Source organism: Hyaena hyaena, unplaced genomic scaffold (genome assembly GCF_003009895.1).
Source record: "Hyaena hyaena isolate Hyena2069 unplaced genomic scaffold, ASM300989v1 scaffold_25, whole genome shotgun sequence".
In the NCBI taxonomy this organism is placed as follows: domain Eukaryota; kingdom Metazoa; phylum Chordata; class Mammalia; order Carnivora; family Hyaenidae; genus Hyaena; species Hyaena hyaena.
Genome location: NW_024080657.1, coordinates 247,316 through 272,313, shown reverse-complemented (window position 1 = coordinate 272,313; position 24,998 = coordinate 247,316). Strand labels below are relative to the sequence as shown.

At 39.6% G+C, this 24,998-nt stretch overlaps 1 protein-coding gene across 1 annotated transcript in view; it reads right to left on the bottom strand.

The window, feature by feature from the left end:
• Positions 1-24,998, bottom strand: part of PHF20 (PHD finger protein 20) — a 142,705-nt gene that overhangs the window by 35,500 nt on the left and 82,207 nt on the right. The window contains exon 10 of the mRNA XM_039227141.1: positions 2,758-3,036. Within this exon, the coding sequence (XP_039083072.1) occupies positions 2,758-3,036 (279 nt within the window). The remainder of the gene's footprint in view (positions 1-2,757; positions 3,037-24,998) is intronic.

Genomic DNA, 24,998 nt, shown 5'->3' with positions numbered 1-24,998 from the left:
GGCTTTCTTAGGTATGTTGAGAATAGCTGAGCTGGTTTTAATCTTTCAAATCTTGAGAAATTTAGTTATTGGATTAGGGAGACTTTGATGGGAGAAAGTGAGGGGAGATGCCTGAAAGGGGGTGCCTTCTGGAGGCCTGGGGTCTATGGAGTCTTCTAAATACCCTCCTATGTTTGCTCTCATTGACAGCCAGTGTCATGATGAAGGATGAACATGTGTACTGACCCCAGTTCACCAATGATTATAACTGAGGCTCCTGCTGGTTAGTGGCACAGGCAGGACTAGTGGCCAGGGTTTTCTTTTCCCACCTAGAATACAGCAAGGTAAACTGGCTGGTTTCCTTCAGCCTGATAACTGCTGGCCATCTCAGCAATCAGGCACAGGAGAGTTGTGAAATCATCCAGGAGGTCTATGTCCACCTGACAGGAGGACAGAGGTGTGTTCCTTCTTGGCTGCACAAAATCGCTCTCCCATCTAAGAGGGTACAGGAATGACCAGGCTATCCCCCAGACAGTGGGTGAGTGGCCCATGTGGCCCATTCTACCACCAAACTGACCAGTTTTACAAAGGACTAGCAGGGAAGTAACAGGTTAAAGCACAAGGACTTAAAATACCCATCTGTTCACCCTAAAGCTTTTATTTTATTTTATTTTGTTTTATTTTATTTTATTTATCTTATTTTATTTTTAGTAACCTCTACACCCAACATAGGGCTCAGACTCACGACCCTAAGACCAAGAGTTTCACACTCTTCTGCTGGTGCCAGCCAGGCACCCCCGCTAAAGCATTTTATATTGTCCATACCTGACGTCTTGTGGGGTTTTTTGTTTTCTAAACGTTTATTTATTTAGAGAGAGAGAGTGCACGCACGCATGAGCATGCGTGCACAAGTAGGAGAGGGGCAGAGAGAGAGGGAGAGAGAATCCTAGGAGAGAGAATCCTAACAGTACAGAGCCTGACACGGGTCTCAATCCCACGAATCGTGAAATCAAGTTGAATGCTTAACTGAAGGAATCATCCAGGCACCCCTGTTTGTTTTTTTAAGTAGTATTCATTCCCAGCACAGAGCCCAAAGCAAGGCTTGAACTCATGACCCTGATATCAAGACCTGACCTGAGATCAAGAATCAGACGTTTAACAGGCTGAGCCACTCAGGCACCCCAGCAGATCATGTTATTAAAAAGAAAACTGCTAGGCAAAAATTCCCAAGTTCACCAAATTTCCAAATCACAGTGAAAGGGATCCTTTAGTTAAGAGAGAGAATCAAATCCCAGAGATCTGACAGGGGACAAATCTGTCTCTCTGTCCCCGTCTCTCTGCCCCTCCCCGTGATCACTAGTTCTCTCTCTCTCTCTCTCAAAAATAAACATTTTTAAAAAATTAAAATTAAAAATAATAAAATGTGGCTATTAGAAAAAGTTACATGTGGCTCATATTATATTTCTAATAAATAATGCATCTTATATGACTAAGAGATTCCACCTTGACCCTGACCCACTATATATTCACAACATGGCTGAGGATTGATCTCTCACGGGGTCAGGTATCACCTTAGTTGACACAGGATTGCCCTACTGTTTTAAAACCTGATTTCATACTTTCTTGGGAATATGGTTACAATGTCCTAGGAGTTCCATATGTCATTTAATACCTATGTATTACAATGGAGAAACTATCAGCCAGAAATGTATAACAATGTTATAATTTCAGGTTAAAAGAAGCTGTAGGGCTTGTAGAATTTACTGGAAATTCATTAAAAAGGCTTCTGCAGGCATGTGGCTCACTCAATCAGAAGAGCATGTGACTACTGATCTTAGGGTCATGAGTTCGAGCCCATGCTGGGCATAGAGATTACTTAAAAAAAAAAAAAAAAAAAAAAAAGGCTGAGGGGCCTGGGTGGCTCAGTCGGTTAAGCATCCAACTTTGGCTCAGGTCATGACCTTGCATTTAGTAAGTTCGAGCCCCATATCGGACAGCTCAGAGCTTGGAGCCTACTTCAGATTCTGTGTCTCCCTCTCTGCTGCTCCCCTGCTCGTGCTCTCTCAAAAATAAACATTAAATTTCTTTTTAATTTTTAAAAAGGCCTCTGAAATTCCCCCACATATTTGTAATGTTTCAATCTCTAAGTTTTAGAAAAAAATTTCCAGGGACACCTGGCTGCCTCAGTCTGTAGAGCATGTGACTCTTGATCTCAGGGTTGTGAGTTCAAAACCCACACTAGGTAGAGACTACTTAAATAATTAAGTCTTTAAAAAAAAAAAAAAGAAAAGGTCACCAAAAAGGTTCTTTGTACTAAGACGTGAACACAAGATTTTATGGTAACCCTTACTACCACCATTACAGTTTTTTGTTTTTGAGAGAGAGAGGGTGTGTGCACGTGCACAAGTGAGCAAGGGGCAGAGAGAGAATCCCACAGTGGCAGAGAGAGAGAGAAGTGGGGCTCACCCAAAGCGGGGCACAAGCTCACTCAATGTGGGGACTCAAACTCATGAACCATGACATCATGACCTAAGTCCAAGTCAGATGCTTAACGACCGAGCCCCCCAGGCATCCCCACCACTGAAGATCCCATTCCTCCAGGAGGGCCACAGCCTCACGATGCAACTCGTGAGGAACACTTGTCAGTTTTCATCTTTTAAGATTCAACTGGACCAGACCAATTTAACGCCTTCTTCTGTGTCAGAAATGCAAGCAGTGTGACCTGAGCAACAGAGAGCACTCTATAATATAGATACAACACAGAACCAAAGTACTTACTTGGGGAACTGGCAGAGACTCGCTTCCTGGTCAGGCTCTCCTGGCTGGCCTTGTCTGAAGCCAAAGAGCCTCTCGTTTGGACCTGCCTCTTTCCTGGGTTCTCCTCTGGCTCTGGTGACTTCTCCATCCCATGGAAATACTTCATGTGATAGTGCAACAGTTTGGCCTTGCGGAAAAATTTTAAACAATCCACAACCTTGCATCTGAACTTGTGATCTAGGTCCACAGCTGGGGCTTTACATGTCACAAAATCATCTGTTTTCTTAAAAGTATTTGTTACTGAAAAACAGAACAGAAACAAAAACAAAGACCCCTCATGCTTATCCTACTTATATCAACACATGCATTAACACACGGCAACAGAAAGTGAAAGAGCAGAAAGCATATGGAGCAGGAGACATCAAGCAGCCATCATCTCCCCAGATTACTGTCTGGAGAGAATGAATACAACTTCAGGTTAAATAATAGAGACTCAACCAGGATTCATCTTCTGAATAAAAAGATCAACATGTTTTTGTTTGCAAAAACAAAAACAGCCACACAAGTTCTCAAGGTTGTAGATTATGGGGAAAGAATAGGAAAAATCCTTTAAAAAAAAAATTAGGAACCCAACCCAGTACTTAATACTCTTGAGTAAGACCAGATTCAAATTTACTATGATCCTAGTATTTGTGTGTGTGGACAAAACTAGAGAATATTCTGGTGGGATCTCTTTATGAAACCAAAGGGATCTCACAATGATTTTTGTACAAAGAAAGTATAATTGTTACAAAAAATCTTTGATGTTTTGCTACCGTGTACTTGGTTTGAACAAAGAGATTCAGTAAGAAAAAAAAAGATAACCCTATGAATGGAGCTGGAAGGTGTGAGAACTCAGGAGGACTCAATGATCAAATTTAAAGAGGCAAAAAAAAAAGTCTGAAACACATCCTCTGCCCCAAGAAACAAACAGAAGGCAACAATCCGTCATGTATCAATGACAAAATATAAAGCTGTCACAAGGAATTCACGTGTGTTGGAAACAGTTTATTGAAGACGCCTTTCATAATGCCCTCACCCCAATGAGAGCATCCCTTTAAATTCAAATTTTCCTACTCTCCTGATTAGGTCACCCAAGAAAATCCTAATAAACCTTTCTTAGGTGAATCAAATATTTCCTAAATGAAGTGATACAATTTCCATTAGAAGCAGACAGCACACTGAACGTTTGGTAAATATTAGGATTACATTTTCAAATACCATTCCACAATCAGATGAAATAAAATTCTTAAACTCAATCTAAATCATACTCAACATTTCAAAATCAGCATTAGGGTATGATTATAAAACTGGTATGCTTGATGATCTGATGATGTATGCCATTACATGGGCAATTTAAACAAGTAAAAAGAAAAATACACACACACACACACACACACACACACGCAAAATGCCTTAAAATCACTTTCTATCTATGACAAGAGATAAAAGAAAGAGGTTCAAATCAATAAGACGCAGTAAGAAACATGAAAACTTTTCTTTTCATTAACAAAAGTAAGATGAAACAAAATGGAATACATACTTAGACAAATGGTTGTACTGGAAAAGCATGTCAGTGGAGAAGTTCAAAACTCAAATCTCCAGGGGCACCTGGGTAGCTCAGTCGGTTAAATGTCTGACTCTTGATTTCAGCTCAGGTCATGATCTCAGGGTCATGAGATTGAGCCCATTTGGCTCCACACTAAGCACAGAGCCCGTTTAAGATTCTCTCTCCCCCTCTCTGTCTGCCCCTCCCACCACTCGCACACGCTCATTCTGAAATAACAACAACCACCTCAAACCTCCAATATATCCTAAATTTATTTCTTAAATTACAAGCGGTTTCTCTGGAATTTCCTCTTCTTGAGCCTATTAAGTTGAACCATATGAATTTGCCATTTTTACAGATTAACAAGGTTAAATGTTGGCTATTTCATATGGTTCAACCTAATAATTCCTTTTCCATTTTGACAGTCTCAAAAATCACTGCAGACAACCCCAATTACCATCACATGAATGAAGTAAAGAGGTCCAACATCTAAGAACATCAATACCACCTGCCACCTGAGAACTACAACAGTCAAGCTCAGCAACAGTAAGTTCATGCATCCTTTGGCTTGTGTTTATAAGCGCAGGTTGTGATAAAATGACTTATAATGAAAAGAAGAATGCCAAAATACAAACATCTTTGAATTTAAAAAAAAAAACAAAAAAACCTAAGAGTTGAAAACAATGAGAACTCCAAACCAATTCCATAGAGAATTACCATTCTCTCAATTCAAACACATTGGATCTTTGTGTACACACCACTGGCCATTTGCATAAGGAAAAGAAAGGACAGTGGCTAAAAGTGTGGGCTCTGCAGCTGGAGAGCCTGGTTCAAATCCTGACTCCCTTAGTCCTCCTGCCTCTGCTTCGTCAAGTGCAGGGTGGAGAGATTAAGGGTAACTCCTTCACAGAGCTGTGAGACTTAAATGAATTACAGGCAAAGGTCCTAGAAAAGTGTCTGGCATATACTAAGTGCTCAATAAATATTGGTTCCTACTATTACATAGTATAATTTTGGACTTATAAACAAATGGGACTTATGAACAGCCTTTCAGGAATTAACCCGCTCATAAGTAGACAGAAGTCCCCAACAGTCTCAGTCCTCACTGAATGCTCATGCTAGCAGCTATATAGCATAATGGAATCAGCTCCTTTAAATCCCAGCTCTTTCATTAGCTGTATAAATACGTTGTACATATTTTTCAAACTATTTCTGATTTGGTTTCTCATCTATAAGAGGGAATATAGACCACCTATATCAAAGAGTCGAGAGAAGGCTATAATATATATATGTACTTGGCACAAAGCAGTTCATTTCAAATATTAAATACATCTTGGTAAATAGGCTTATGTCATTCATGGAAAGTGGCTGGAGACAGCAACTGTAATTATCAACCAAAGTGAAACATTCCTTCAACCAGCCCTCATAAGCTCTGGCTGGGGTCATAGCACTCTGTAAGCGTTCCGTTTCTCTGCATCCTTCTAAAAATGTGAAATCCAAATCAGCCACAAGATTCCTAGCTTGGCCACTCAGTAAAGTTATTACCCCTACCTTTCAAAACATCTTACTTTTACTAACACAGTCAAAGGTTTTTGTTGTTGTTTGCTTGTTTTTAAATAATCACATGACATGGTGCTGGACCAGGTTTGTCCACCAAAACTGTGAATTATGTGTTGTCTGCCTTTTTTATTTTCCTTTCTTTCTTTCTTTTTTTTTTTTTTTTAGTTTATTTTGAGAGAGAGAGAGCACACTAGTGGGGAAGGGGCAGAGAGAGAGAGAGAGAGAATCCCAATCAGGCTCCACTGCCAGCACAAAACCCAACGTGGGGCCTGAACCCACGAACTGTGAAATCATGACCTGAGTGGAGACAAAGAGTCAGACACTTAAACGACTGGGCCACCAGGCTTCCCTGTGTTGTCTGCCTTTTTTTTTTTTTTTATTTTTTTAATGTTTTATTTATTTCTAGGAGAGAGAGAGAGAGACAACGTGAGCAGGGGAGGGTCAGAGAGAGAGGGAGTCACAGACTGAAACAGGCTCCAGGCTCTGAGCTGGCAGTCAGCACAGAGCCCGACGCGGGGCTCAAACCCACGAACCGCGAGATCATGACCTAGCGAAAGTCGGACACTTAACCGACTAAGCCACCCAGGCGCCCCTGTTGTCTGCCTTTTTAAAACAGTAATTAAAGTGCATTTCCATTTTCCTCAAATAGTTTTGTCAAACTACATGTTGGAAGTTACATGCTTATCCCTAACAAACTCCACTGGATTATTTTAATCCAAGAATTTTATAACTCTTGATGCTGTAATTCTATATAGTTAGGTCTTTTAATTTTTTTTTGAGAGACAGAGAGAGAGCACTAGTAGAAGAGAAGGGCAGAGGCAGAGACAGAATCTTAAGCAGGATCCATGCTCAGTGCGGAGTCCAACGTGGGGCTCAATCTCACTACTGTGGGATCATTACCTGAGCCGAAATCAAGAGTCAAACGCTCAACCAACTGAATCATCCGGGTGCCCTATATCCTAGTTTTTGCATAGGACAGCCAACACAAGCCCTCTGTATGCACAATGAAAGTTGTCAGTTCAGCCAGTGTAGGTCACATGGTTCCGTTAGGCACACTTCTCTCCCACGCAAACCAAGCTCTACTCATCGTTCAAATGCCACCTACTTGCATAATGCTTTTGCCTTGACCTCTCAGCAGAAAAGATTCTATCCTGCCTTCTCTGAATTCCCATAAGTACATTATGGAAAATAAATCTTATAGAATCTATCCCTTTCTATCTGTATTACAGCTGGTTCTGTTCATTCTTTATTCTAAAATGTTGAAATGGATGACAGGTTCCATTCTTTACTTCTCCTATGATCTTTACTTTAGTGTACCACAGCATTAAACAAGAGAGCTGGCCTCTCTAAGACCATTTCCTTAACAAATGGGAAGAAAAATACTTATTTCACAAATCTCCTACATGTTTCCCTGAGGTAATAGAAGAAAAAAACCCATTATTAACTACAGCAAATTACTTGAACATTAGATGTCATCATGGTTGTCACTGTTCTCACAGTTTTTTGTTTAAAAACAACTGACCTATGGGCACCTGGGTGGCTCAGTCGGTTGAGTGTCTGACTTCGGCTCAGGTCATGATCTCACGGCTTGTGGGTTCGAGCCCCGCATCGGGCTCTGTGCTGACAGCTAGCTCAGAGCCTAGAGCCTGTTTCAGATTCTGTATCTCCCTTCCCTGCTCATGCTCTCTCTCTCTCAGAAATAAATATTAAAAAAAAAAAACCAAAACACCTGACCTAACAATTGTTTGTTTTAAAACAATCAAAGTTACCGGTGGTGTGTACACAAGGATCACACCCAGGGATCCATGTATCAGTGGCACAACCCAAGAAATCTTAACACCTAATTGCCCTTTATTAATCAAACACTAAAGTGTTAATGCTAATAAAAGCACAATAGAAATAGTAAATGATGCACCCAGCAAAATGTTTTACTTTTTCAAAGAATTTAAAATTAGAATATGCACAGTATGACTACGCTAAAGAAAATCCACAAGAGAAATACGATCAAAACAAAACATTATACATAAAAATATTATACACAATATAATAGTATAAGTAACTGGTTATGAGACTTCAAGTAAAAACAACTGTTTTCTACTCTTCCATGCTTTCTAATAAGATATAATAGCCATTATTATCCTCACAATAGAAAGAATAGCACAATGTTCTTCTATTTCTGTATTATACTATCCCCCAGAACAGTGTTCCTGTGGCCAAAGAAACATGGTCCCAAAAGGCCCACTGGGCCACAGGATCCCAGGTCACAAACAGGTGTGTAACCTGTGTCCCAATGGGACTTTATTTGGAACATAGGTCACTGATGGCACCAGCCAGCCAAGTGACATCATCCACTCTGAGAAACTAGAGTCTTTTGTCAACATGGGAGCAGTTACTAGGAGACAAAAGGCAGAAAATACGTAAATTAAATCCTCTAGGTAGTCTGGTTCAAAAGCTACCCTCTGGGTAGAGAGTTAATCACGGGAACCAAGTTACTCTAGTTTTTTAGAGAACAGTATGGAAATCAGTATTTCAAAGCAGCTACTGATATTACTGGTATTATCATTTAAATGCTCTGTACTCTTCTTCACGTCTAATAGGTTTTTGTTTGAAGGAACCAAGGCAAAGTATAGAACTCTCCCTTGGGCTTCCAGGCTCAAAAATCTCAAGAGTTACTCTTTCCTCTTACCTCTCCCAAAATTACTTCTATACACTTCTGTGCAGAGAAAAACGGTCCACAGAATTTGCATTTGCTTTTAAGAATGATAACTAAAGACTGTTTTCTTTACTTTTGGGAGGAAAACGGGGGAAAACAAATTATAAAATCTCTCCTAAATATCATTGACACATAACAGAGAGTGCCAGCAAGTACAGTGGCCCTGAATGACAGTCCACAAGGAATTGAATGCTGCCAATAACCATGTGAGCCTGGAAACAAATCTTACTCCAGCAGAGTTTTCAGATGAGAATGCAGCCCTGGACAACCCCCTGACTGCAGTCTTACAGAGCACCCAGGTAAGCTCTGCCTGGACTCCTCATGCACACAAACTGTGAGAAAATAAATGTGTTGTTTTAAGCCACTATGTATCTGGTAACATTGTTACACAGTGACAGATAATCTAGAATAGGACCAGAAGCCCACTTGTTTTCTATGTATTTGAGTAATGCTTTATACTTTCCCTTTTATGAAAAGCATACATTAGCCTTATACTAAAAAAGTTTTTAAACTATGTTTTCTGAAACGTGGCTTAAAAGAATAATAATCCTATTTAACCCTTTTTTAAACACCCATTGCCAGTTCCTCAATCCTCATAGTTAGAAGATTGTAATGATGATATTTAGTCTTGTTGACCATACTCAGTCCAGCATTCCAAGCACATGTCAATCTAAGTACCATCCTGCTTTCCAAATTCATCTCCCATTAATAATCCACAATGAGGCCTTAGTGGCTGCCCAGCCAACTGCTGGCGCCAACAACTGCTTCATGCTCTCATAGCTCACACCTCCACTCAGGCTTTGCCCTCTCCCTGCCATTCCTCCCAGGCTTGGCCAAGTGCTCACTTCTATCCAAACTCAGCTCACTCCACGTGCAGGAAGGTGTCCAGATGGCCCTGGCTCTCAGGGACTACATGCCATCAACTCCTGGCACAAATGAGTACCTGATGCACCCCATCTTTGGCACTTCAGATCTGTTCCTGTATCCTGTCATTTACAACTTCTCCAGCCAGAAGATAAGGGCCATTTCTCATTGTCTTGTATATGTACCCTCAGCACAACTCCCTAATACAGCTGGTATTCTTACCAGCAATGACACCATGTGATCCCAAGACTTTAATAATTTTTTGACATGCACTTCAAATACTATAACAGGTAAAACTTTTTTCAAGTCTGTGAAGGAAATCAGCTCTGAAGCAACAAAAGGTAATCAAAAAGAAACATGAACAGATTTAAATATTCAAAGCAAGTCCAGTCAAATGCATCAAATAAAAAACCAAAATGTCCTTAAGTAGAAAAACAGTTAAATAAATTATGGAAGTTTGCATTATGTAATTCTTTTTTTTTCTAATAGTTTATTGTCAAATTAGTTTCCACATAACACTCAGTGCTCATTGCATTATGTAATTCTAATCAGCTATGTAAAAGAATGAGGCAATATGGAAATCAACTTGACAATAAGCTATTTAAGAAAAAATAAAAGACTGAGGCAGCTTTCCATTTACTGATATAATTTCAAGATACACTGTGTGAAAACAGAAAGTTGCCTAGTCCAGGGGTACCTGGGTGGTTCAGTTGGTTAAGTGTCTGATTTTGGCTCAACTGAGCCACCCAGATGCCTAAATACTTCAATGCAGGTTTCCTAAAAACAAGAACGTTCTCCTATATAACTGCAGTATGATCTCATAGGTTGTGAGTCTGAGCCCTGCATCGGGCTCTGTGCTGACATCTCAGAGCCTAGAGCCTGCTTCAGATTTTGTGTCTCTGTCCTTCTCTGTCCCTCCCCCACTCGCACGCTGTCTCCTTCTCTCTCAAAAATAAACATTAAAAAAAAAAAACACACGTATCCCTAAGTATTAAAAAAAAAGTTTCCCAGTCCATACCATAGTATATGACCCTATGTATGGTGACAAGTGGGGAAAAAAAGATATTATAAAAATGCATAGACGGGGGTTGCCTGGCTGGCTCAACCAGGGGAGCATCTAAAACTCTTGATCTCAGGGTGCTGAGTTTGAGCTCCACAGGGGTGTAGAGATTACTTAAAAATAAAATTTTTTTAAAAAATAAATGAAATCGTTTTTTAAAAATGTTCACAGAATGAAGAAGATACAAAAACCAGTTTGAAAGACTTCCACTTGGCCAAGTCTGGGACAATGTAGGTATTAAAATAAATAATGCCAGACACAGATTACAACCCATAGAACAAAGTAAGAATCCATGAGTCCATGCAGATACAAAGAAAGAAAGAGGGGAAAGCTCTTCCTTATAATAGAATACAAACCAATAAAATGTAGAAGAAATTAATAAAGCTAGAAATCACCATTTGGCAGCCATCAGAGTAAAAATTGTTTCAGACAGGGGCACCTGGGTGGCTCAGCTGGTTAAGCGCCTGACTTTCGCTTAGGTCATGATCTCATGGTTCGTGGGTTCAAGCCCTGAGCTGAGCTTTGTGTTGACAGTTCAGAGCCTGGAGCCTGCTTCAGATTCTGTCTCTCTCTGCCCCTCTCTCACACACTCTGTCTCTCCCTCTCTCTCAAAAACAAATAAACATCAAAAAAAGTTGTTTTAATTTGTTTCAGACAAAAAATACTGGGGTGCCTGGGTAGCTCAGTCGGTTAAGCATCTGACTTTGGCTCGGGTCATGATCTTGCAGTCAGTGAGTTCTAGTCTGTGCAAGCCTTGTGCTGACAGCTCAGAGCCTGGAGCCTGCTTCAGATTCTGTGTCTCCCTCTCTCTCTGCCCGTCCCCTGCTTGCACACTTGCTGTCTCTCTCTCTCTCTCAAAAATAAACATTAAAAAAATAAAAAAGAAATACCAACAGATGCTAAAATAGTAGGTGAATGTTTCAGGGAGAAACAAAGTATTTATATAGCCTCAAAGTAACCTCTCACAAGAAACCTTTTAATTATAAAGGGAAAATAATAGCTTTACAGCAGAACAGATACAACCCTAGCCAAGTGATCAAAGTTAACATCACCAATAAATGGGACAAACAGGTATCATGTGCCTCCTGATAGAATGCACTTAAAAACAACACATCACTTACATGGTATTTCTGCTAAAAGTCAATAACCTAAAACTAATCATGAGGCTCTATCAGAAAACACCAAATTGAGGGACATATCCTTCAGAAATGTCACGTTCATGAAAGACAAAGAAAGACTGAAGAATTATATCAGATGAAAGGGGACTAAAGAAACATGACGATGAAATCCATTGTGCCATCCTGGATTGGATCCTGGTCAGAAAAAAGTTTTTCCCATTTTTCCCATATGGACATTATTAGAACAACTGAGGAAGTTTGAATAAGGTCCTTATTTTGATAATCATACTGCAGTAATATAGGAGAATGTCCTTGTTTTTAGGAAACATGCATTGAAGTATTTAGGGGTAAAATTCTGCAACCTATGGCAAGACAATTCAGAAAAAAATACTTTTAAAAAGAACAATAAAGCAAACAGCAAATTGCTAACTAGTGGGGAATCAGGTTGAAGACATATAAGAATTTTTTGTACTAATTTTCCAACTTTTTAAAAAATTATTTATTTTGAGAGAGAGAGTTGGGGAGGAACAAAGAGAAAGGGAGAGAGAGAGAGAGAGAGAGAGAGAGAGAGAGAGAGAGAGAGAATCCCAAGCAAGTTCAGCGCTGTCAGTGCAGAGCCCAATACAGGGCTCAACCCCACCAACAGTGAGATCATGACCTGAGCTGAAATAAAGAGTTGGAAACGTAACCAAATGAGCCATCCAGGTGCCCCTCCAACTTTTTTATAAGTTGAAATAATTTGAAATTATTTCAAAGTAAAAACTTATTAAAAATATATGCAGAGAGGTGCCTGGGTGGCTCGATCAGTTAAGCATCCGACTTCAGCTCGGGTCACAACCTCATAGTTCATCAGTTCGAGCCCCACTCTGGGCTCTCTCCTGTCAGCACAGAAAGAGTGCTTTAGCTCTTCTCTCTCTCTCTGTTCCTCCCCTACTTGCTCTCTTTCTCTCTCAAAAATAAACATATGTATATACAGAGGGGCACCTGGATGGCTCAGTTGGAACTCTTGATCTTGGAGTTGTGAGTTCAAGCCCCATGTTAGGGACAGAGTTTATTTAATTAAAAAAAAAATTAATATAGGGGTGCCTGGGTGGCTCAGTCAGTTAAGCGTCCAACTTCGGCTAAGGTCATGATCTCACAGTTCGTGTGTTTGAGCCGCGCATCAGGTTCTGTGCTGACAGCTCAGAGCCTAGAGCCAGCTTCAGATTCTGTGTCTCCCTCTCTCTCTGTCCCTCCCCTGCTCACTCTCTGTTTCTCTCTCAAAATAAACAGTAAAAAAAAAATTTTTATGTTTAAAAAAATAATATATATAGGAAAAAAAATCTACATATGCAGGAAAACTACTCTGAGGCCACAGAATAGCTAAGTGGGAGGAAAATAATCCCACGAATGCTATCCCTTAGGTGTAAACCTCTGCACTCCGTGCTCACAAAAATCATTGAGCATTTATTCCACAAGATGGCAGAGCTGCCCCAAATGCCAGAGCTATGCTTGGAGCTGATAATGCCTCTCTTCTGCTCTGGACTGAATGTGTGCTGCCTTCCTTGGCTCCTCCTCCTGCTGTTCAAGAGCTTCCTTCACACAGATTTCCTAGATTGTGACTCCGTCCCAGGCTAGAAATTCCAGGACACACCAGCTCAGGACACAATCACGAACAGTGACTAATGTGACAGCATCCTGGCCTCCAGGGACCCTGTTAAATGTTTCTGACGATGATACCGCCCTCCTTCCTGCTTACTTACATAATACATTCCTGGTAAGTGAGTCCTCAACAAAACAATCTCTCTCCCAGCCATCTTTCTAGATCATCCTGTACTCACCACTAAGTACATGTTCCAAAAGAAACACCAGAAACATCATTCCATTCCAGATCAACATATCTCCCTCCCTCAAATTAAGGAATTCCAAAAGTACCACCCTTTCTGGAGTACTGACATTACTTGTACCACACACTCTTCTTCAAATTGGCCACCCTACTCAGCCTCTTACTCAGAGTATATACACTACTTTAACAAGTGCCCTCAAGTGGGAATCTTGTGTCACGTACTATGCAACTTCCCTAAAGGCAGGGACTATGTTCACTTCTGAATTTATATAGCACCCAGCATCTCATCAGAGGGCTTTAGGCGCTCAGTTGGAAAATAGGAGTCACAGACCCTGTATCACCAGCGAGTAGGAAATGTGCAACTGTGCCTAAGTCCCCCCTTTTGCCATGTATTAGGCTCTTTGCCCATAAAAAAGAATTGGTAGTGAAAAATTAGAAAGAATTTAAAGATTTTTTAGCAGGGGATAGTTAAATAAATAATGGAATATCCATACAATAAATTATATGTAATTATGAAAGGAGGTAAGACATGGACATGGAAAAATACCGTAAATGAAAATGCCAAGCCATCGAATAGTATAAGAATATGATTCTATTATTGTGTCTTTTTCAAAGTTATCCCTATACATGTATGTTTATATAGGCACCAGAACCATGTCTGAAAGGATGGAAGGCCAGCCATACACCAAATTCTACCATGGCTCCTTCAAGAGTGGGAATGCTATCCACATAAGGGAGAATGTTTCACTTTTGTTTTTTTTTTTTTTAAATATTTACTTATTTTTAAGAGAGAGAGGGGGACAAAGGATCCAAAGCAGGCTCTGTGCTGACAGAAGAGAGGCCGATGCAGGGCTAAAACCCACAACGGTAAGATCATGACCTGAGCTAAAACCAAGAGTCGAATGCTTAACCAACTGAGCCACCCAGGCACCCCTCATTTTTGTTCTCTTTTACTTGGTTTTAATTTCTCCTGGCATGTATTGGTTTTGAAATTTATGGGGGAAAATCCACAAAATGACTCTTTATAAAATAATCTTTTATTTTTACAATTTTTTTTTTAAAGGAAATTTTTTTTTTTTTAATGTTTTATTTATTTCTAGGAGAGAGAGAGAGACAGCGTGAGCAGGGGAGGGTCAGAGAGAGAGGAAGTCACAGACCGAAACAGGCTCCAGGCTCTGAGCTGGCAGTCAGCACAGAGCCCGATGCGGGGCTCGAACCCACGAACCGTGAGATCATGACCTAAGCGAAAGTCGGAGGCTTAGCCGACTAAGCCACCCAGGTGCCCCTATTTTTACAATTTTTATTTTAGAGAGCAAGAGCATGCATGAGCGGGGGAGATAGGCGAAGGGAGGAAGGGGGGTAGAGAAAGAGAGAGGGCGCGTGCGCACGCATGCCAGAGAGAGAGAGAGAGAGAGAGAGAGAGAGAGAGACAGAGAGAGGGAGGGACGGAGGGAGGGAGGAGAGAAACCCAAGCAGGCTCCACGCTAAGTGTGGTGCCTGACGTGGGGCTTGATGCCATGACCCTGGGATTATAACCTGAGCTGAGGTCAAGAGTTTGACACTCAACCGAGTAAGCCACCCAGGTGCCCCTAAAATATTTTTTTAAAAAATGTTTAACGTTTTTATGTATTATTGAGAGACAGAGAGAGACAGACCATGAGCATGGGAGGGGCAGAGAGAGGGGAGACACAGAATCTGAAGCACACTCCAGGCTCTGGCCGTCAGCAGGGCTCGATCCCACCGACCCTGAGATCTTGACCTGAGCTGAATTCGGACGCTTAGCCGACTGAGCCGCCCAAGCACCCCTAAAATAATTTTTTAAAAAGGGTCTCAGCTGCCTTAATTCAGAGTAGTTATAAAAATTTAAGAACTAATAGTCATAAAGAATTAGTATACCATAGTGTTCTGATTATAAGAAATCATATTTCAGGGGCGCCTGGGTGGCTTAGTCGGTTAGGCGTCCGACTTTCGCTTAGGTCATGATCTCGCGGTTCATGGGTTTGAGCCCCGTGTCGGGCTCTGTGCTGACTGCCAGCTCAGAGCCTGGAGCCTGTTTCAGTCTGTGACTCCCTCTCTCTCTGACCCTCCCCTGCTCATGCTGTCTCTCTCTCTCTCTCTCTCCTAGAAATAAAAAAACATTAAAAAAAATTAAAAAAAAAAAAAAGAAATCATATTTCATTTTAAAAATCAACATTAAGCGGGGCGCCTGGGTGGCTTAGTCGGTTGAGCGTCTGACTTTCGCTTGGGTCATGATCTCACGGTTCTTGGGTTTGAGCCCCGTGTCGGGCTCTGTGCTGACTGCCAGCTCAGAGCCTGGAGCCTGTTTCAGTCTGTGACTCCCTCTCTCTCTGACCCTCCCCTGCTCACGCTGTCTCTCTCTCTCCTAGAAATTAAAAAATAAATAAATAAAAAATAAATAAATAAATAAATAAAAAATAAAAATCAACATTAAGCAAAATCTTTCATTGCTGTCTCCTTATTACTCAAAAATGATGGTCATACTAAGTCCAAACAGTCTGGGATGACCTAATGTTCCTGCTATGTTATGTTTTTCAATGAAAAAAATTAATGACTAACTGAAGTGATTTATTTAAATACATTAGAAAACATATTAAAATACTTTTTCACATTAATTTTCAAAACAGATTCTTCATTTGATCATATATGTTGATTTTTTTCATCCCCATACCCAACAGGAATCTTTGAAAAAGAATCAATGCATCAAAATATAGGACTTACTTGGGGCACTTGGATGGCTCAGTTGGTTAAGCATCCAATTTCAGCTCAGGTGATGATCTGGCAGTTTGTGAGTTCAAGCCCCACATCAGGCTCTCTTTAGAGCCCGCTTCAGATCCTCTGCTCCTCTCTCTCCCTGTCCCTCCCCCATTCATGCACACACATGAAAAGAATCTTTTAAAAAAATAGGACTTACTTGAAATTTTATTTTGAAAAAGAGTTTTCAACATTATAGCAGCTCTAGAAATATTTAAGCTGGGCAATCAATCAATAATGCTATTCACCATTTATCAACTGGAAGTATCCAGAACAATCCATTCCTATAAGTGCCTTCCTGAGGTCAAAGAAATCTGTTACTCAACTTTCTGTGTTTTCCTAACCTCCTCCAGCTTTCCTTTCTTCCCCTCAAAGTTTCTGTACTAAGAAATGCTCCAGAAATTGACTTGAATTACTTGAGGTAATATAATGAATGACTCAATAAATTAAATATTACTCACTACTTCATGGGTGAAATAAGTCTTCCAGTGGATCTATTTGCTCTGGTCAGGTATAAAAGGTATTTAATAGGGGCACCTGGGTGGCTCAGTTGGTTGGGTGTCCAACTCGGCTAAGGTCATGATCTCAGGGTCCGTGGGGTAGAATCTCGCATCAGGCTCTGTGCTGACAGCTCAGAGCCTGGAGCCTGCTTTGGATTCTGTGTGTGTGTGTCTCTCTCTCTGCCCCTCCCACGTTCATGCTCTGTCTCTCTCTCTCAAAAATAAACATCAAAAAATACATTTTTTTTAAAAAAAGTGTTCAATAAAAGTGTGCCAAGTGAAAGCCAACAGGTGAGAGCATACCTGCTGTGCTTGCAGGGCAGCAAGGAGGCTATGTGGCTATAGCAGAGTGAGTAGAAGGAGAGAGGGAAGAGAGGTAACAGGTGACCAGAAGATACAGGGTCAGAACAGGCCAACGTAAGGACTTGTGGCATGCACGAACAATTACCCACAGTTCTGGGCAGTGCAAGACATGAATGTTAGTTTTATTATTCTTGTACTCTTCTGGATTTCTTTTCAAATTTATGAATATAAAAATCAAGTTAACAAAAAGAGTATACTGAATGAAGACAAGATCACTTCCGTTAATAAGGTAAATGGTACCAACAAAACCCTTGGTGAAGTTCGAATAAGGTCCTGATTTTGAGAATTTTACCATGCTAATGTAAGACATACACACCAAAGTATTTAGTAGTAGAATTCTGCAACTTATTTTCAAGCAATTCAGAAAAAATACTTGAAAAAATAGCTAAGTAGGAGGAAAGCAACCCTACCAACACAGACATGCAGGTGAACACTCGAGGGCTATCCCCATCTGAGAACGAAGCACTGTCAGCAGTTCCATCAACTCTTCAAAGCAACTGACCTCACTTTGGCAGCAACTAATCAGCTCAGCCTTAACCCAGTTCAGGAAGCCTCAAATTAAGTCAGAAAGTACACCTAACAGTCTCAGAAAAGACTCTATAATTATGCTGTTGATGTTGCTCTGCCTCCACGTCCAAACACCTAATTGCTACTCATTCTTCAAGGCCCTGTGACAGTATGACCTTCTTCTACCCCTGCCCCCAAACCACCAACCTAAAATTTCACCTCTCTCTGAGAATCAGATCCAAATAACATTTAATGAACATTAAGACCAAAAGTGCCCCATTCATCTTTGTATACTCAACAGTTAGCAGAGCTCCTTGGGCCTACAGTGAAGGCTCAAGTTGAGTCCTGAGTTCAACTTTCATGTGACAAGTATGTACATAATTACTGCCAGTCTTCTCTCCCATAGTTTTAGGTATTTTTTTTTTAAATATTTTTATTTATTTCTAGGAGAGAGAGAGAGAGAGAGACAGCGTGAGCAGGGGAGGGTCAGAGAGAGAGGGCGTCACAGACTGAAACAGGCTCCAGGTTCTGAGCTGGCAGTCAGCACAGAGCCCGATGCGGGGCTCGAACCCACAAACCGCGAGATCATGACCTAAGCGAAAGTCGGACGCTTAACCGACTAAGCCACCCAGGCGCCCCAAGAAATTTAGGTATTTCTTATGATGCCACCTTACTCCCTGTATTACAGGCACCTGGAGTCTTACCAATTCTCCTGCACAGAGAGACCTAGGGCATTGAGCAGATGTTTTATTCATTTCTCTAACATTAGAACAATAAATTCTCAACCAATTCTCCACCAATATATGTCTGAAGGCAAACCACAGACACTTACAACTTCCCAAACTACAATGGCTCTAACCCTATGACTCTCTTACTCAGGAAAACATAAGAGAACACAAGTGCACAAAAGCTAAACTACTGTACGCATTAAATTAAAAAATTTGGACCTGGTTAATTTAAAAATAAATCACTTGTAAAAACTACTATAGGCATTACTCTAAAACTTACCTGGCTGACTTACAAGTAAATCATTTGTAAATACTCAATATTTTAGTGACAAATAACTTCCTATTCATTTTATAACTGACAACATATCAAGACTGTAGGTTAGATTCACTGATCTAAACTACACAGTAAAGTATCCCATTTCTAACAGGTACATAGTTTTAAAAAAGAATGAAAGAAAGAAAAAAATTAGCTGAATAAGCCTTAACTTCTATTAGTCTTCTCTCTCATTTATTTTGTGGTTCATGTAGAACATTCACAAATGAGAGAGCTTAGAATGGTCTGGCACTTCGTAGACAATAAATATTCTTGACTAAAACAAATGAATGGACCACAGCCCATTTTCAAAAAAGCCCTGGTAACCTGTGTATGAGCAAACAAGCTAGACCCAGATTTAGAGAATAATCTGAGATCTCTGAACTTCTAAGGGCATCTATTCTAATTCTATTTTACAACTTAGGCTACTTCTATTTCTTACCCAAGTAGAAGAATTTCAGCTGCATTTTCCTCTGGCTTGTAAGTCATCAAAGCAAATAGCTCAGAGCACTTATTCCTCCTAGCTCAAACTCAAGGTAATCTGACTTCTACCATTACTATAAATGGTTAGAAAATGGACAAGTGCTTCAGTTATTTCCAGTGGTTGCAAAATTATTTCCCAGAAAATGCCCTGTGCAACTTGAAGCAGAAGACATCAAATCTTACCATCATCCATTCCCAAAGCTCATCTGTCCAACTCTCACTTGATCTTATTTCCATCCCCCCACAAACCAGAAACAGCTAAATTAACCGACACAACAGAAACTGTATGTGTGTATGTTTTGGAAAGAGCCCCAAACCCCACAAAATCAATTAACTTTAAAACAGGCAAAGAATTTAGCCTCTAACCTAACCTCCTCACTCCTCTCATCTGCACAGCGTATTTCTTGGTGATGTAGGAACAATTCATTACCAATTTCCAGTGATGTCTAACATAACCCCACCCTCAAGACACTATAATTTAAGAGCTTAATCTGCTGAATTATAAGGAACGTGGCTGTCATCTAGAGTTCTCCACACCGAAACAGACACCCAAGTTCTGAGGTTAAATTTCCACCTCATTTGTGCATCAAGTCCATTTCCCCCATATGGGAGAAAAGTAGCTTGGGAGGAGAGAAGGCTTGCCACTGACAGGAGGTTCAGCAAGAAAAGGGAGATCGCTTATACCCAAGAGCCCACAAGGCTGAAGCATAACACTCTAGACCCAGCAGGACAAAAGGCCAACCTAGAGGCACCACGGATGAGCCATGAGTGAATATTTGAGTACTCTCACTGTACTATTTCCAAAAAGATCCTCTGCTGTAGCATTTATATTAACCACATGGCATGTTATCAAGACACACACCCCTCAATACAGTAAGCCCCGCCCCAAATGATATTATCCAAATAAAAGTATGCAGTTCTGAAGACATGTAGTCATTGTGGTGTCAGTTTTATAAATGGCCCCATTAAAAACAAAACTATTTAAATGTCACTCACTTTTTAACAAAGTAAAATTTTCTATTTGTTAATTTATACTACTTCTAATATTTGGAATTTGCCCTTCTAAAGAAAAGCAAAGAATTTCAAATCTTACATTCATTGTTAAACATATAAATTACACACATATTTAGTATAACACAAATGAGGGCATAGGTGTACAGATTTCATGACAGTTAAAATTAAATGAAGTCACAAGTATATAGTGTCAAAATACACAATCACCAAATATTCAACTACCTCCTTCTCCCCAGTGAAATAACATACTAGGAAATAGACTACACCTTTTCTCTAGCCCCCATCTATTTCTCATGGGACTGCACTATTAATCCATTGAGATTCAGCTTAAATGCCATGTCTCCCAGGTTGAGATGGTCTTCAGGCAGACACTAAGTCTTACTGATCTTGTCAGTGATACCTTTTTTAGTGCCTGGTATCTAGCAGGATCACAGGAAGTTCCAACTGAGCAAGAAAAGATGTGCAATTGGAGCTTCCACATCCACATTTGCAGAATCTCTTCTCACCTTTCTTGCCCTAACTGCAGGAAGACCATTTCATTTAACATTTACTGTTTCTCCAAGTCCCTCACTAAAAGAACTTCTCAGCATATTATTCTCCAAGGAACAATGGACAAGCCACAAACCTCCACAAGCTTCTTCATTCTTCCTCTGGGCTCATGCGTACATAAGAAGCTCTGCTTTGGCAACTGTAAAGACTATAGTCTCCACATACTGGAAAGGGAGAAGGTTACAGACCATCTATATTTACCAAAAGAACACTTTCCAGGTCCAGAACCATGTCATCAATTGAAACTCATGACATTTAATTCCACAGCTCATTTCTGGCTAAATTCTCCAAAGGGCCATATCTTCCCCTCATTAAGTCTGCCCTAGTTCAGAATACAGCTGAGTCTAGAAGAGGGCTATCATGTAATCACTTAGACCTTCACAGACATCTAGGAAATGCCAAAATTTACCTAATTTCCTTCTCCTTTACTCTATCCCTTTCAATTCATGATAAGTCAAATTATACAAAATAAACCATTTTTTAAGTTTATTTGTTTATTTAGAGAGAGAATGAGAGAGAGAGAGACAGAGAGAGAGAGAGAGAGAGAGAGAGAGAAAATGGACAGGGGCAGAGAGAGAATGAGAGAGAATCCCAAGCAGGCTCCACAATATGTGCACAGAGCCCGATGCAGGACTCAAACCCACAAACCATGAGATCATGACCTGAGCCCAAGTTGGATACTTAACCAACTAAGGCACCCATGCACCCCCAAAATAAAGAACTTTTTAACATGAACATTGATCAAGAACTTTGGGGTACAAACTAGGAGTAGGAAACTTTTTATTTCATCAAAAATTTTTAAATGGTGACTTCTACAATAATTAAAGTGATCTTAATGTCTTTATTCATTTACTTTGAGAGAGTGAGCACAAGTAGGGGAGGGGCAGAGAGAGGGGGGAGAGAGAATCACAAGCAGGCTCTGTACTGTCAGCACAGAGCCTGACACAGGGTTCAATCCTAAGCCAAGAGTAGGACGCCTGGGGTACCCAGGTGAGTCAGATGGTTAAGCAACCGACTTCAGCTCAGGTCATGATTTCATAGTTTGTGAGCTAGAGCCCCATGTCCGACTCTGCTGACAGCTCAGCGGCTGGAGCCTACTTCGGATTCCGTGTCTCTCTCTCTCTGCCTCTCCTTAGCTTGTGCTTTCTCTCACTCAAAAATAAATAAACGTAAAAAAAAAAAAAAAGAGTAGGACGCTTAACTGACTGAGCCACCCAGGTGCCCCAAAGTGATTTTTTTAAATATGATAAAATACATAATATTGTTTATAATATTATGATCATACCTATACTATTGATTATATACATATTATGATCATACCTATATTTTCTAAATTCTAAAGGAAAATAAACTAGATTTAAATTTTAGTTTCAGGGGCACCTGGGTGGCTCAGTAGGTTAAGCATCTGACTCTTGATTTTGGCTCAGGTCATCATCTCACGGTTCAGGAAACTGAGCCCCACATCCAGCTCTGCAATGACAGCATGGAGCCTGGATGAGATTCTCTCCCTAAGTCTCTGCCCTTCCCCTGCTCATGCACGTGCTCTCTCTCTCACTCTTTCAAAATAAATATTAAATTTTTTTAAATTTCAGTGTTGTAAATTACAATAAATAAAAGTAAAAGACAACTGACAGACCAAGAGAAATTAAAGTATAATGTATAGAAAAGACAAAAGATCAGTACCAAAAACATACAAAGAAAACCTGGCAAATCCATAATAAAAACAAACAACCCAACAGGAAATGGGCAAATAATATGAAATAAAGACAATTTGCAGAAAAAGATTAAAATATTCAATAAACCCATGAAAACCGGTTTAATCCCATGAAAGAAAAACACAAAGAGCTTAAAGAATGAAGTCTTATTTCCAATGCTAACATAAATTAGAGAAAATTAAAAAGATGAAGAATATCCAAAGAAAGCAAAGATGTAAGGGAAAATGTACTCTACCATACTTTTTGGTCAAATATTAAGTGGAATGGTTTTTTGAGGGTAATTTGTTAATCCAGTTGAAAATGTATGTTCTCTCAAATTCAGCAATTACACTCACAGAAAGTTATCCCAAAGGGCTATTCACCAAGCAGTCAAAAATATATGTTCAAGGTGGGACACCTTGGTGGCTCAGTCAGTTAGGCATCTGACTCTTGATTTCAGCTCAGGTCATGATGTCATGATTCCTGAGTTCAAGCCCCAGATGGGGCTCTGCGTTGACCTCCTCTCTCTCTGTCGCTCTCCCACTTGTGTTCTCTCTCTCTCAAAATAAATTTAAAATATATATGTATATACATGTACAGATATACATTTATGTATGTCCAAGAAATACCACTGCATCATTGTTTGAAATATCAACTGCTCAGAAACACTCTAAATGTCCATCAAAAGGGAAATGGTTAAATATATGATGGAACATTCTTACAAGAAACCATTACTCTATCATTAAAGAATGAAACAAGTGTACTGACAAAGACAGATCTCAAGAAAACTGTGAAAATAAGTCAGAAGCCAATAAGCCTAAAATTAACCCAGTTACATTAAACAATTAAATTTAAATTTAATTAAATAATAAAATCTTAATTGCTTCCCTACCTATAAACATATAGAAAAGGATCTAGAAAAATAACAAACTAATAACAGAGGGTTACCCAAGGAAAAAGGAGCAAGACAGAGGACACTTTTCAACTCCTAATACCTCTATGCTGACATTTTTATGAACAGTATATATCATTTTTATACTGCTTTTTTGAAAAAGAAAATTAAAAAATAAATACACATACACACAAAAAAGTGGTTTAGATGTTCTTCACTTTAAAAGACAAAGGTCAAGATTTATTCATGGTCAGTACCATCCCGGACTCTGAACATTTACCACAAACATAATATATAGAAATGTAACATCCAAGTAGTTATTAATGCGACAAGCAATCACTACTTTAAAGAAAGAAAAAAAAAAAAACCATTGTGTAGACATGAATGTGTAGAATGTCCTAAGCTATTACCATAACGTAGTTTTCTCTTTCAGTAATGGTAGAATCGCTCATACCTGAACATCCCTTTTGCATGCAACCATTATAAACTGGAAAAATATATTTAAAAATAAATATGAAAAGGCAATAAAGAGCAACAAAAAGCAGGCAGAAACAGGAGTTGGATATTTGGAATAAGAGAAGGGGACTAGGTAAGTTCCCCATATTTTAAGGCTTTTCACCTAAAGGCAGGCTCCAGTCAGTAACACTGGGCAGCTAAAATTCAAGTAAGACCTCTTTAGACTTAACTGGTTCAAGAAAGAAAAGACAAACTTCAGTGCAACTAGAACAGCTGGAAAATAAGGGAGAAAGCCCTATAAAAAGAAGAGAGTCACAAAAGGGTGGCCTCAATTTCTACATATAAACTCTGCCTAAATCTCTGGCTGATCTTTGAATGAACAGTTTCAAGCAGCTCAAATAAAGCTAAAAGAACTGAACAAAGGTTTCAGCTGTAGTCCACTGCAGAGAAAAAGAATTTGCCATTTGAGTTCAGCCAAATTAATTGCCCTTTCAAACAAAGAGATCAGCATTCATCAGAGGAAGATAACATAATCCAAGCTCTACAACATATCAGACATCATGTGTAGGATGCAATCCAAAACATTAGACACATGAAGAAAAGGGAAAATGTGACCTGTAGTCAAGAGAAAAAAATCAATAGAGATTAGTTTCAAGATAATCTGGATGTTGGACTTGGTAGACAGGGACTTTAAAGAAACTATTAAAATTATGCTCATAATGAATACACAGACAACAAGTATTCAGCAGAGAATCTAGGAAGAATAAAAGGGAATTCTAGAAGAAAAAGCATCAGAAAAAAAAGTTCACAGGATGGGCTTATGAGCAGATTGGAATCAAGGGAAGAATTTGAAAACAGAAATTGTTCAATCTGAAAAAGAGGGGGAAAAGAGTGAAAAAGAAAAGAAAAAGTCAACAAGTCCCAGTGACCTGTGGCACAATATCCAAATGTCTAACATAAATATAATGGGAATCACCAAAGACAGAGAGAATGAGACAGAAAAAAATTCACAGAAATAATGGTTATAATTTGACAAAAAACATTAATTTTCCAATTAATGCTGCTTCTTAAGCATGTTTAAAAAACAAACACAAAAGCTAAATACATTATAGTCAAACTGCTAAAAAGCAAAGAGAAAAATCTTAAAAGCAACCAAAATGAAAACAACATATTACAAACAGAAACAATGATATGATTGATCACTAAACTTCTCTTCAGAAACAAAAGAGGCCAGAGGACCATGAACAACAGCTTTACAGTACT